Source organism: Elephantulus edwardii, unplaced genomic scaffold (genome assembly GCF_000299155.1).
Source record: "Elephantulus edwardii isolate Elephantulus edwardi_28Jun2011 unplaced genomic scaffold, EleEdw1.0 scaffold00055, whole genome shotgun sequence".
NCBI lineage: Eukaryota > Metazoa > Chordata > Mammalia > Macroscelidea > Macroscelididae > Elephantulus > Elephantulus edwardii.
In genome coordinates, this window is record NW_006399805.1 from 5,754,564 (window position 1) to 5,765,321 (window position 10,758).

Sequence of the window (10,758 nt, forward strand, 5' to 3'; positions counted from 1 at the left end):
AACAACAACAACAACAATTTAAATCTAGGGACAAATTCTTTTACTTCCTGAAGGATATAAAAAATTGTAATTTATATCCAATTAGTAGGTTAATATTCACATTGAAAATATGTTATTTTCAATAAGTTATTGGAAATATGTACAGTGTTCCAAATATTTTTTTAAAATGTCATTTTCGTTGTTAGTTATCCAGCTGAAATTTGAATTGTAGCTCATTTTATACATGTAATTCACATGTTTGTAGTTGCTCTGTGTCTTTTAAAAACCGTGCCTTTAAAGAGAAATTCAGGTATTTGCATGACATAACTATTTTGATCGCTTAAGAAGTTTCTGGGGCTGCTTTCAGTCTAGGAAGATAAATAGAGTGACTAGCTGGATTCTGTAAAGGTTAGTTTTCTGGTTTTTGGTTGAGACTTGGGTGTGGCCATTGCTTAAAACTGGGTGTGAGTGGATTCAATTTGGCCTCCTGCTTAAAAAGGCTTTTGGGCCCTTAGGCTTGCCGCCCTCAGGCCTGGTTGTAATTGTTTCCAGTCAAACATTCTTCTAAGTAGTACAGCAATGTGACACTGATGTCTGAAATATGATAAAAGTTACCTATGGTGGATAGTGTTTGGTCAATCTCATTAATTAAAATAGGCTCAGAAGCAGGAGTGGCATCCACTTCCAAAAGAGCTTGCCTCCGGAAGTCTGGGAACTTAGAGAAAAGATGAAAGCTTTTCGTGTTCAAGATTTCCGTTCATAGAGTTGCTATGAGTAGTCTACGACTCGATGACACTTAACAAAAAGTTTATGTTTTATTCAGTATTGAATTTTGGCCACTTCTGCAGTGTAAGGAAGTTATTGTTTTAAAATAAAGCAAACTTTTTTTCTTAAAATAAAAAAAGTAGGTGCTACTTGGGCACTGTCGTCCTTGTGATCAAAGCACTTCTGAAAACCCAGCTGCTAGTGAGTCAACAATCTGCGTTATGCAGATGACACAACCCTGCTTGCTGAAACTGAGGAGGACCTCATGCACTTACTGCAGAGGGTCAAGGACTGCAGCCTTCAATATGGATTGAGGCTCAATGTCAAGAAGACAAAGATTCTCACCACTGGGCCAATTGGCAGCATCAGGATGGATGGTGAAGAGATTGAGATTGTTCACAGCTTTAGTTTGCTTGGCTACACAGTCAACACTCTCGACACCAGTAGCCAGGAAATTAAGACATATTGCGGTGGGAAAGTCTGTTGTTAGGGACCTCTCTAAAGTACTAAAGAGCAATGGTGTCTCTCTGGAGACTAAGGTGCGTCTGATACAGGCTATGGTCTTTGCTATCACTTGTTATGCATCAGAGTTGGCCAACGACTAAGGAGAATAGGAGAATTGATGACTTTGAGCTGTGGTGCTGGAGAAGAGTATTGAGGGTACCACAGACTGCTAGGAAAACAGATTCATCCTGGAAAGGGTTAAACCGGGCGGCTCCTTGGAAGCAAGGATTCTGAGGCTTCGTCTAACACACTTTGGACATGTTGTAAGGAGGGACTGGTCCTTGGAGAGGGACATCATGCTTGGGAGGGTGGAGGGATGGCGCAGGAGGGGAAGGCCTTCTATGAGGTGGATTGATTCAGTGACTGGGGTAATTGGGATGGGTGTACCGGAGACGGTGTGATTGGCACAGGACAGAGCGGAGTTTAGGGCTGTTGTACATAGGGTCGCTATGTGTCGCAAGCAACTCGATGGCACATAACAAAACAACAACAGTGGGTCAACAACTCACACTGGACACATGGTGACATGAGAGGCCGTGAGGAGTGTGGCTCAGGGCTTCAGAGCCATAGCTCAAGTGTCATGTAAAAGACCTCTTGTCGCCACTTGTGCCCTGAAAGACAGCCTGAGACAGGCTCTGCCTTCTACGGCCTTTATTGCAGAAGGAAATGTGCTTTTAAAAATGGTTCTTTGCACCACGTGAAGTGTTAAAGGGTTTAATCCTTTCTCCACATTTACACGTATTTTCCACAGCGTGTACTGCTGTGTTATAAACAGGAAAGCGTCCTTTCAGCGGTCTCCTGGGAGGAAGCTGGGCTTTCTGTGAGATAATTAAGCAGCTCACTGGAATGCAGAACAAAAAGGGTGATTCTGGGGGCAGCAGAGAAAGGGGGCCTTGGCTTGGTGGGCCACATGCCCAGAGGGCCTCAGAAGGAGACAGGACGAAGCCAGAGCTCCTGCCCTTTCCATGTGTCGAGGAAGCACTTATCAAACGACTCCACGTTGAGTGCAGAGGTCATTTCTCTGAGATTGAAACACGGTCCGGGCCCTGGGGAAGGTGGGCTGCCTTAAGGAGTATGTGAAGGAGAGGGCCTGCACTTGCTTTTCCTCATAGAAGCCCCACTCTTTCTCAGGAACCGTGCTGGGAAAGCTCAGGACTGAGAGGAAGCCCTCACTCCTGCCCATGTCTGACCAGAGTGGCTGGAGAGCTGACAGGATGTGAGGCTGGGAGGACTGGAGGGCCAGAGGGCCTGCAAACAACGACCAAGTGGGTCAGTACCCTGGTGGACCCGCAGGCTCCAGCCCTGAGGGACTCGCAGGGGAAGGCCCACAGCCCAGGCCAAGGCCAGCGTGACCTTGACTGGCCCTCCCTCCCACTTGTGATTTGTTTTGTTTTGTCCACTGTGAACTGTTTAAAGGCCAGGTGACAGCACACAAGGCAAACGTAAGACAGGCCTGACCTGGTGTGAGGAACCACAATCAGGTTTTGAGCTGAGCTGGGTTCAGATCAAAGACATTTCAAACAATTGTATTTGGATCCAATAACAGGCTGAACTAGGTGTAATAAGAGGGGATGTTGAGACTGTCACTGGAGCCTAGCTGTTCCCCAGACTCACAATTTGCCGTCTGCTGGGGCCTGACACCCTTCCACCATCTCTCTCTACACACACCACACACACACTCATTGTTCCTGGTGGCCCCGTTGTGCATGGCTTGTCTCAGTTAAAACTTCCCATCACGCCAGTCTAAGACCACAGCTGAAGACTTCTCTGCCTGATGACTCCTTCTAGAGGGGATCTTTCTGATTCTTGGCCTGGTGGCCCCTGAGGGGTCAGGGAGGTTTGGACTGTGACCATGGCTGGCTGTTCAGCTCAGAGGTTCCTTCCACCCAGAGGTCCTCAGGAGAAGAGTCGCCTCAGCACCCTGTGGAGAGCGGTCCCACTGTAACACACAGTCAGTGTGGGTTACCGTGGCAACCAATGGGGAGCTTCTTAAGAGACTTGAACTCAGCCCAGGGCAGCAGCTGCCCACTCAGAAAGCGTGTCTGACATGGTTCGGAAAAGGGCTGGGGAGGAGAGGGGGAGCTGGCCACTGACGGGTTCCTCCCCCTCAGGTGCCTGGAGATAATGACCACCAACCTGAAGCCGGAAGGAAGCAGCCAGATGGGAAAGGTGCTCCTGACCGCATGCAACGTCGGGGGGGTCATCGCCCTGTTCCTCTACATCCTGGTGTGGAAGGCCGGCGACCTCACGGACCTGGAGGACCTGCGCATCGGCTTCTACAACCTGTGCCTGTGGAACCAGAGCGCCGGCGGCCTGCAATGCTTCCAGGCCACAGAGCTGCAGGCCCTTGGCGTGTCCTGGCTGAGCCTGGCCCTGGCCCGCCTGCTGGTCTACGGCGCCATGTTGTTGACCATCTTCGCCCTCCTGCCACTCTTCCTGAGCCCTCGCATAGGCAACGAGAGGGGGTGGCAGCTGAGCATGGTGCTCATAGCCGTGTCCTCGATGCTGCTGCCCGTCGGCCTGGGCCTCTTCCTGTGCTCTGTGCGGAGGTGGCTGCAGCCTGTGCTGCTGGGGTCCGGCTTCCTCACCCTGGCCACTATCCAGGTCATCCTCATGTTCTTGCTCCTGGCCATGGTTGCCTTTCCGCCGCAGCCGAGCAAAGGCCAGCAGCAGCCCTCTATTTGCTAGTCCCGCGGGCTCACCCCTGGCCTGCAGACGGTGTCTGAACTCTGCTCAGAGGTGCCCTTCTCCCTGCAAATGACCACGGCCGAGGCCTCGTCTGTGGCCACAGGACTAGGGCCACTGGACAGAGCAGCCAAAAGCCACCAAGGACCAGTAGGCATTGAAGTGTGGCGTGGGTGGTCTGTCTGTAGGGCCTCCAAGCCTGCCACCCCAAAACCTCACAGCTTAGTGTCACTTTAATAAAGCTGAGCAAACCCCTCCTGCTGTGTCCTCAGGAGGGGGTGTCACAGGCCTGGAAGCTGACAAAGGGGACCCCAAAGGCTCATGCAACAAATGGGGGGCCTCCAAGGACAGCGCATGCTTATGCCTTGGGCAGCCTCATCTCATGCTGCCTTGTCCCTGCTGTGCACCACACCTGAGGGACCAGACCTGTCCAGTGCTTCCCCTCCTGAAGCTGGCTGTGCGGGCCCAGGGTCCACCCTCCCCAAAAGGACAGGCTGAAGAATTTGGGAAGAAAACCCTTGAACACTGCACAGAGGAGAGGTGCAGACTGGCCGGTCCCTGCAGTGTGGCCAAGGGGACAGCCAGTCCACCTCTGTTTCAGCAGCTGTTACATGTCAACCAGTATAGGCCACAATTCTCAGTATTTTAATTTTCTTCACTTTGTAAGCTCATGTAAATGTTTCCAGGGCTGCCCTCAATAAAGGACATTCTGGCAAAGCTCATGTGCTCTCCTCCTGCCTGACCTCGCTGCCAGGCTGACAAACCAGCAGCCTGCTGCCAGGTGCCTACCTGAGGTCTGCAGCCTCTGCATACACAAGTCAGAAAAATGGGCTTGAAAATGTGCCAGCCCCATTGTGCACAAGACGCTGAACTAAACCCTTGTGTGTATATTCATGTACAGACGGGTCGCTGGTTTTTCTCTAGAAGGCTGCCTGAGAAACCTGGACACAGGCCGTGGAGATGGGACACTTGGGGACAGGGAACAGTGCACTCAGCAGATGCCTGACCAAGACACAGTATCCTCTGCCCTGGGACCCTGTCCCACGCAGACTGCTGGGTGGGGAGGTCTGAGGGGTCTGCCCCCTCCTGTGTACGAGGCACCAGAAACCCTGCATGAGCAGATGGTGCCCAGCAGTGGGCCAGACGACCTGCTACTTCCTAGGGTGGGTGACCTGTCCTTCAGGACCTGCAAGCCGTGCACCCCCAAAACAGACAAGTCTTGTTATACCAAAGTCTGCTTTAATTAACCAGCACAAACCCTGGGGAGAGTGACCAGTGGATTGTCCTGCACAGAAAACCTGCAGAGTGACAGTGCCCTGGGCTGGGTGTGCCCCCACACTGATGTGCTCCCAGGAGAGTACCCCGGGGTGGGTGTGTCTCCATTAGAGGCATGTGCCCCAGGGTGGATGTGCCCCCACACTGTGGATTTGCTTCCAGGAGTGTGCCCTGGGGTGGGTGTGCCCCCGCCCAGCAAGTCTGCACCAGGGATTCAGAGGCTGAGGCCAGACAGCCGTCAGCTCTGTCCATGAGCAGCTCTCGGCAAAAAAAGTCCCAATTGTTCCTCAGCTGAAAAATATCTCCCTGACGTATTTCAGGGTGTCGTCCTCTTCTGCTGGGTTCTGGCTGCAGGTGAGGGCGGAGTCAGAGTTCTGAGACCCCTGGGAGGGGGTCGTGCTGGGGGGCAAGGCTTCTGCCCCACTGTTCTCATCCTCACTGGTGCCCTCGGACCGTGGTGACATGAGGGGGGTGCGGGAGTGCTCCCCATTACCAGGCCTGGCTGTGTCCTTCTCTGGAGGGTTTTTCTGTCTGCGGCCCTGCGAACAGAGGACAGCAGTGTTTCCCAGTGCCTCCTGGAGACATCAGGGACACTGATACCCACCTGTCTTCCCTCCTTCCCCCCTCGTACAACCCCTCACAGCTTCCCAGGGAATCAGGGCCAACCTGGGGGACACGGAGTTAGGGGCATAAAAAAAAAAGCATGGCGCCCAGTCAGTTTGCATTGGTACACTTCCCACAGGATCAAACAACCTCCCACTGGGCTTCCAGATGGCCTGGCTTTCAAAGAGGGCTGCTGCGTTTGAACTGCCAGCCCTGCAGTTCATGGCAATGCTAGAAACAAAGCACCACCAGGGCTCTTTCACTACTGCGTCACAGAAAAAATAAACTGTATATGAGACAAGGAAAGAGCTGAGAGCTCTCGGTCAGGAGCAAGATCGATCTCGCATATATTGGTTCTAAGGTCTCAGTGTTAGCATCTGTAAAATGGGAATGATAATGCCAGAAATTGCTACTTTGGAAATTTAGGGAGGGAGTGTATACGTAACTTGTTTACTGTCAAGTCCGAACCAACCCAGAGCTGACCATCCCCATCTTACTCCAACAGAGCAGCTGGTGGATTTGAACCACGGGCCCTTGTGTTGGCAGCACAACTCCGTGCCACCAAAGCTCACTTAATTAGACAACTCTGAGTAATGATGATCATTACTATGGTTTTCACGAGTCAGGGAACCTCAGAAACTTTCTGCTCTGGGAGGGACAAAGGATGAGGCTCTGAGAGACAGGGGCTGAGGCTCTGCTCTGGGAGGCCCAGCGGCTGAAGCCTCTACCAGGAGGGCCTGCTGTCCCTGACACGTGACCTGAGGAGAGCAGCACGGGCTACAGAGGGACAGCTAAGACGGAAGAAAACACAGCCGTGGGTGAGCCTTCTAGTGCCAGCATTATAAAGAGGAAGACCCTGGTTCCCATCAGTTCGATCCCCCATGACCTCATCTCTCTTCAAGCCTGATAACTGAATAAATCAGACTGAGAGTCTAGAAGGTGGCACTGGGGTAGAGTTCACACCTCAATCAGGATGCTCAGGGCAACATTCACGAGCTCCGCCTCATTCATGCAGTACACGGTCCTCCGGGCAGGAAGTCTGGGGCAGAGACAAGAAGATGAGGGTGACCAGGAGCGGCATCCACTTCCAGTTCCCCAGGCCTGAGCACCTCTGGCCTGACCTTCCAGGAACCTTTCTTCCTCTCCCTCCCGGAACCAATACACTGGGACCCACAGCAGCGCCTTAGGGTCAAACTATGAAGGACACACAAACCTCCCAAGAGATCCACAAGCCAAAGGTCACTGAAGGAAGAGGAAAGCTGTCAGAAAGGGCTCAAGCAGTGAAGAAAAAGCAAACAACAATCAGATCAACCAAGCAGCTCAAAAGGGCAGCGTGTGGCCAAGGACAAAACTCAGAAGGCAGGAAGGGACCAGAAAGGAAAGATGGAGCCGGTAAACACAGGAGGGAAGGAGGAAGAATGCTGTTGCACTGTGTAACCAATTATAACCACGGTCACTAGTGACAAGGAGAGAGCTCTGGTGACCTAGTATTAAGAAGGTGCACTGCAATTCCAAAGGCACAGAGTTCAAGTCCACTAGCAGCTCCACAGGAGAAGGATGGACAATCTCCTCCTGTGTAATTTATTGCCTCTGAAAATCCGCTGGAAGGTCAACTATGAGTCTTCCCGACTCGACAGTACACATCAATTACAAGCATGTCACCAACTACAAGCAATGTCCTCACTGGTGATCGAAGTCATAAAACAAAATGATTCTGCTCTTTAAAATTTTACCCAAATTAACAATTAAAAAGTTAAAAAAGGATGTTAAAAGGCCTGGGGGCTGCCCAGTACACGTGGCGGGGATGTCCTATGACGGTCACAACGTGTCCCACCTGATGGCGGCAGTCTACAAACCAGGAATGACCATCACTCAGGTAACATTCCAGCCTCTCAGCAAGCCCCCGTGTCGGAGTCGAGGCAGGGCCAGCACCTCGACACACCCAGTCCTCCCAGGCGGCCCAGCCAGAGGACAGCCAGGACAGGAAAGGACAGGAGACCAGACCATCCAAGCCATTTCAGACTCCACGGCAACCCGCCATGGCGTGTCTGAAGCGGTGCACCTTTGTGAGAGGAGACTGCCCATCTTCCTCCTGCTGGGCAGCTGGTGGACTGGAGCCACTGACCTGTGGTGAGCACAGCACAAGCCACAGCACCTTCTGAGCTCTTTCCTGACTGGCTGGTGAAACCTTTGTTACAAGTGGGCAGCGTGTGTCCTGGACAGCCACCTGCAGAGCCCGGCTCAGAGTTAATGTGGAGTTTATGATTCAAAATGGCTTTACTAGCCACTGAACTTGACTTTGCCAAGGGGATGGGAAGGAACATGCAAACAGGGTACAGGTGCCTATTCACAAGGGGCCTGGCTAGTATCGCCGTTAAATTGAGTGAGCCCAGCGGCAGAAGTCAGAGTTCTTCCTCACCATCAAAGAAGCACCAGGGCAATTTGTCCTCCCTAACTAGAACAACAGCTACAACAGTTGTTATCACAGGAGCAGAAAGTCAGTATGTAAATGGAGCTGCCTTGGGCCTGCTACCCGACGGACAGAACCAGAGCTAAACCAAGAGCCTCTGACAACCTGGGGAGGGGGAGCCGATACTGGCAGGACTGAGAACTTTTAACACTGGCCTTAAGCCACAAGGTTCAAGGCTCAAGTGATTGTGAGCACCTTTCAGAAGGCGTCCTGACTATATTCTGCTACTAACCTGATTTATAACCTTTTCATTTTCCCAATATAGTTCTGTGTGGTCTGAGAGCTACTGCATTGAATCTTTGGACCCAGTCAAGCCTTAAGACTGGAATTGAGATGAGCAGAACGAGGTAGAGGAGCACGGGAAACATGTCCAACCTCACGGGAATTGGTTTTGTGTTGCTGATGTTGTTGACAGGGACAGTTCCCTTTTGCGAAGCCGGTAAAGGTCAGATATGGCCAACCCCATGTGGGTAAAGGTCAGATATGGCCAACCCCATGTGGGTAAAGGTCAGATATGGCCAACCCCATGTGGCACTTGCTCTATTTTTCAGCGAGAAATAGTGAGAGGTGGAGGGACCCCTTGTGTGTGGGGTGCGCCCAGCAGACAGGAGCCAATGCCTGTCCCGTCTGCCCAAGTGGATGACCCAGCCCATTCCTCCTCCCTGCTCCTCAAGCAGCCCACCTTGCTGCTGATGCCGACGGTGCAGTAGTTCTCCTCCTCTTGGGGGTCTTTGCTGACCCCACCGTCTTCTGAGGCCCCTCAGCTGTCATCCATGTGGGTAGGACCCGGATTTTATCCCTACGTCCCTCGGTTTCCATGCCTTCAGTATTTCACAAAAAGGATGCAGGGGTCAAGCTGAGTAACTGCTTCTATACTTCGGGACAGCAAACTCCACTCGCTCGCCGCACTGGGAACTGCAGGTCTGTTGGTACTGGGTGCGATGTGGTTCTTAACACCTAGAAAACAGAATAAGCCTAGTGACCTCCAGTCGTTGGGACACCTCTGGTCATCAGGTGCAGTAACTGGTCAGCCCAGGACAGGCCAGTGGAGACCCTATACAGCCACAGGCAGGGCAGCAAGCAGGAGGCAAAGAGTAGCCAGGCCCAGGGGCTTGATGGGACAGAGCACGTGCACCTGGCCTGTACCCCACAGGTACACACCCAGAAAAGCCACAGTACACAGGGACAAACATTCACCGCGCAGGAGACAGAGGCATAAGCACGTTCTGGGAAGCAGGCAGTACTGTCCAGTGTCCTCTCTCCCGGCCACCGAGGCGTTCACTGTCCTCAGGGTGTCCAGCCTATCTCACTGGCTTGATTTTACAAGAGGCCCTTGGGAGACAGAGATTCACAGTAAGCTTCGCCTGGCCAATGCCTTAACTCAGAGACGCTTCTGACTGGTCAATTATTAGCAGTAGTGGGAGCCGGGGGTGCCAACTCTCCTCCCCTAAACTGATGGAGGAGGGATTCTCGTCCCTCTGTCCTTAAGCTCAGTCTCAAGACAAGAGGCGCAGACAGATCACCTCCTTTCACTTAGAAACCTCCCGCCCTTACAGACATGAAGCTTGCGGACGGAGGAATAAGATGCTGGGTCATAACTCGTCCAGAGTGGAGGCTGAACAGTACTTCTAAAAGCTAGCAGGACATCGCCATGATCTGACACTGGACAGATCTCTGCCAAGTCGCCCTCCTTCCTGTAAAATACAGTGGGAGTCGTCACCTGCCACGGCTGGAGGGCGGCTGGCCGGCCGGAGTCGCCGCCCCTGCCCGATGCGCCAAGCTTTCGGGGAGGCCCTGCCCGCGCACCTGGCTGCAGGAGGGGAGAGGCCAGAGAGGACACAAGGGAGCCCCTGGGCTGACCACACTGCAGCTGGTCACCGCCAGAACGAAGGCAGGCGCCCCGGGGATGCTCCCGCCAGGATCGGCCCGCCAGGGCCACCAGCGTCACTTCTCCCCACGTTCAAAGGGCGCCCAGCCTCACGATGCCCTTCTCCGCCTTCGCAGAACCGCTCAAGACGCCCACTTCCGGGATCAACACACGCACTTCCGGCCTCCGGCGCGGCCCCAGCCTTGCACTTCCGGCCTCCGGCTGGATCTTGATACTGCGCCTCCTTGTTCCGAGACGGCCGTGGTTCCGCCGCGGCCGCAGCTCCCCGGCGCCACCTGCCGGCATCGCCGGGGCGCACGCCGGGCCCTGCAGGTAAAGGATGCTGAGGCCGCGGCTGCGCACTCACAATGGCAAAGGGGACTTTGTGAATCCGTGGGGTGTCCTAACGGGCCCTGAGTGTGGACGCCAAGCTCAATGGACCCTGCTGGGCCGTGCACCCAACTGGGGGATGTGCAAACAGAGACCGCACGGTGCAGGAGGAGAGGTGCACGTGCCTCCGCACCACCCCCCAGATGGATGGGTAAATGGGGGTGTGCAGCCAATCGGTTTACTCATACAATACTGACTGCCCACCTCATGCGCTCGCAGG

The 10,758-nt window shown here is 53.4% G+C and overlaps 2 protein-coding genes across 2 annotated transcripts; one reads left to right on the forward strand and one right to left on the reverse strand.

The window, feature by feature from the left end:
- Positions 1-3,372: 3,372 nt before the first annotated feature.
- Positions 3,373-3,936, forward strand: TMEM140 (transmembrane protein 140). The gene has a single exon (XM_006887204.1). The coding sequence runs from the start codon at positions 3,373-3,375 to the stop codon at positions 3,934-3,936; it is 564 nt and encodes a 187-aa protein (XP_006887266.1).
- A 1,559-nt stretch (positions 3,937-5,495) lies between these two features.
- Positions 5,496-10,454, reverse strand: LOC102846100 (chromosome unknown open reading frame, human C7orf49). The gene is made up of 4 exons (XM_006887205.1): positions 10,258-10,454; positions 10,002-10,091; positions 6,775-6,850; positions 5,496-5,747 (listed from the first exon to the last, which is right to left on the reverse strand). Exons 1-4 carry the CDS (start codon positions 10,452-10,454, stop codon positions 5,496-5,498), a joined length of 615 nt encoding a protein of 204 aa, XP_006887267.1.
- Between the last annotated feature and the right edge of the window lie 304 nt (positions 10,455-10,758).

Coding starts and splice junctions, on each gene's coding strand:
- TMEM140 (XM_006887204.1), top strand. CDS start 3,373: ATGACCACCAACCTGAAGCCGGAAGGAAGCAGCCAGATGGGAAAGGTG.
- LOC102846100 (XM_006887205.1), bottom strand. CDS start 10,454: ATGCCGGCAGGTGGCGCCGGGGAGCTGCGGCCGCGGCGGAACCACGGC. Junction 6,851..10,001: donor CCGCCCTCCAGCCGTGGCAG/GTGACGACTCCC, acceptor TCTCTGCCCCAG/ACTTCCTGCCCGGAGGACCG. Junction 5,748..6,774: donor CCCTGAGCATCCTGATTGAG/GTGTGAACTCTA, acceptor CTCTGTTCGCAG/GGCCGCAGACAGAAAAACCC.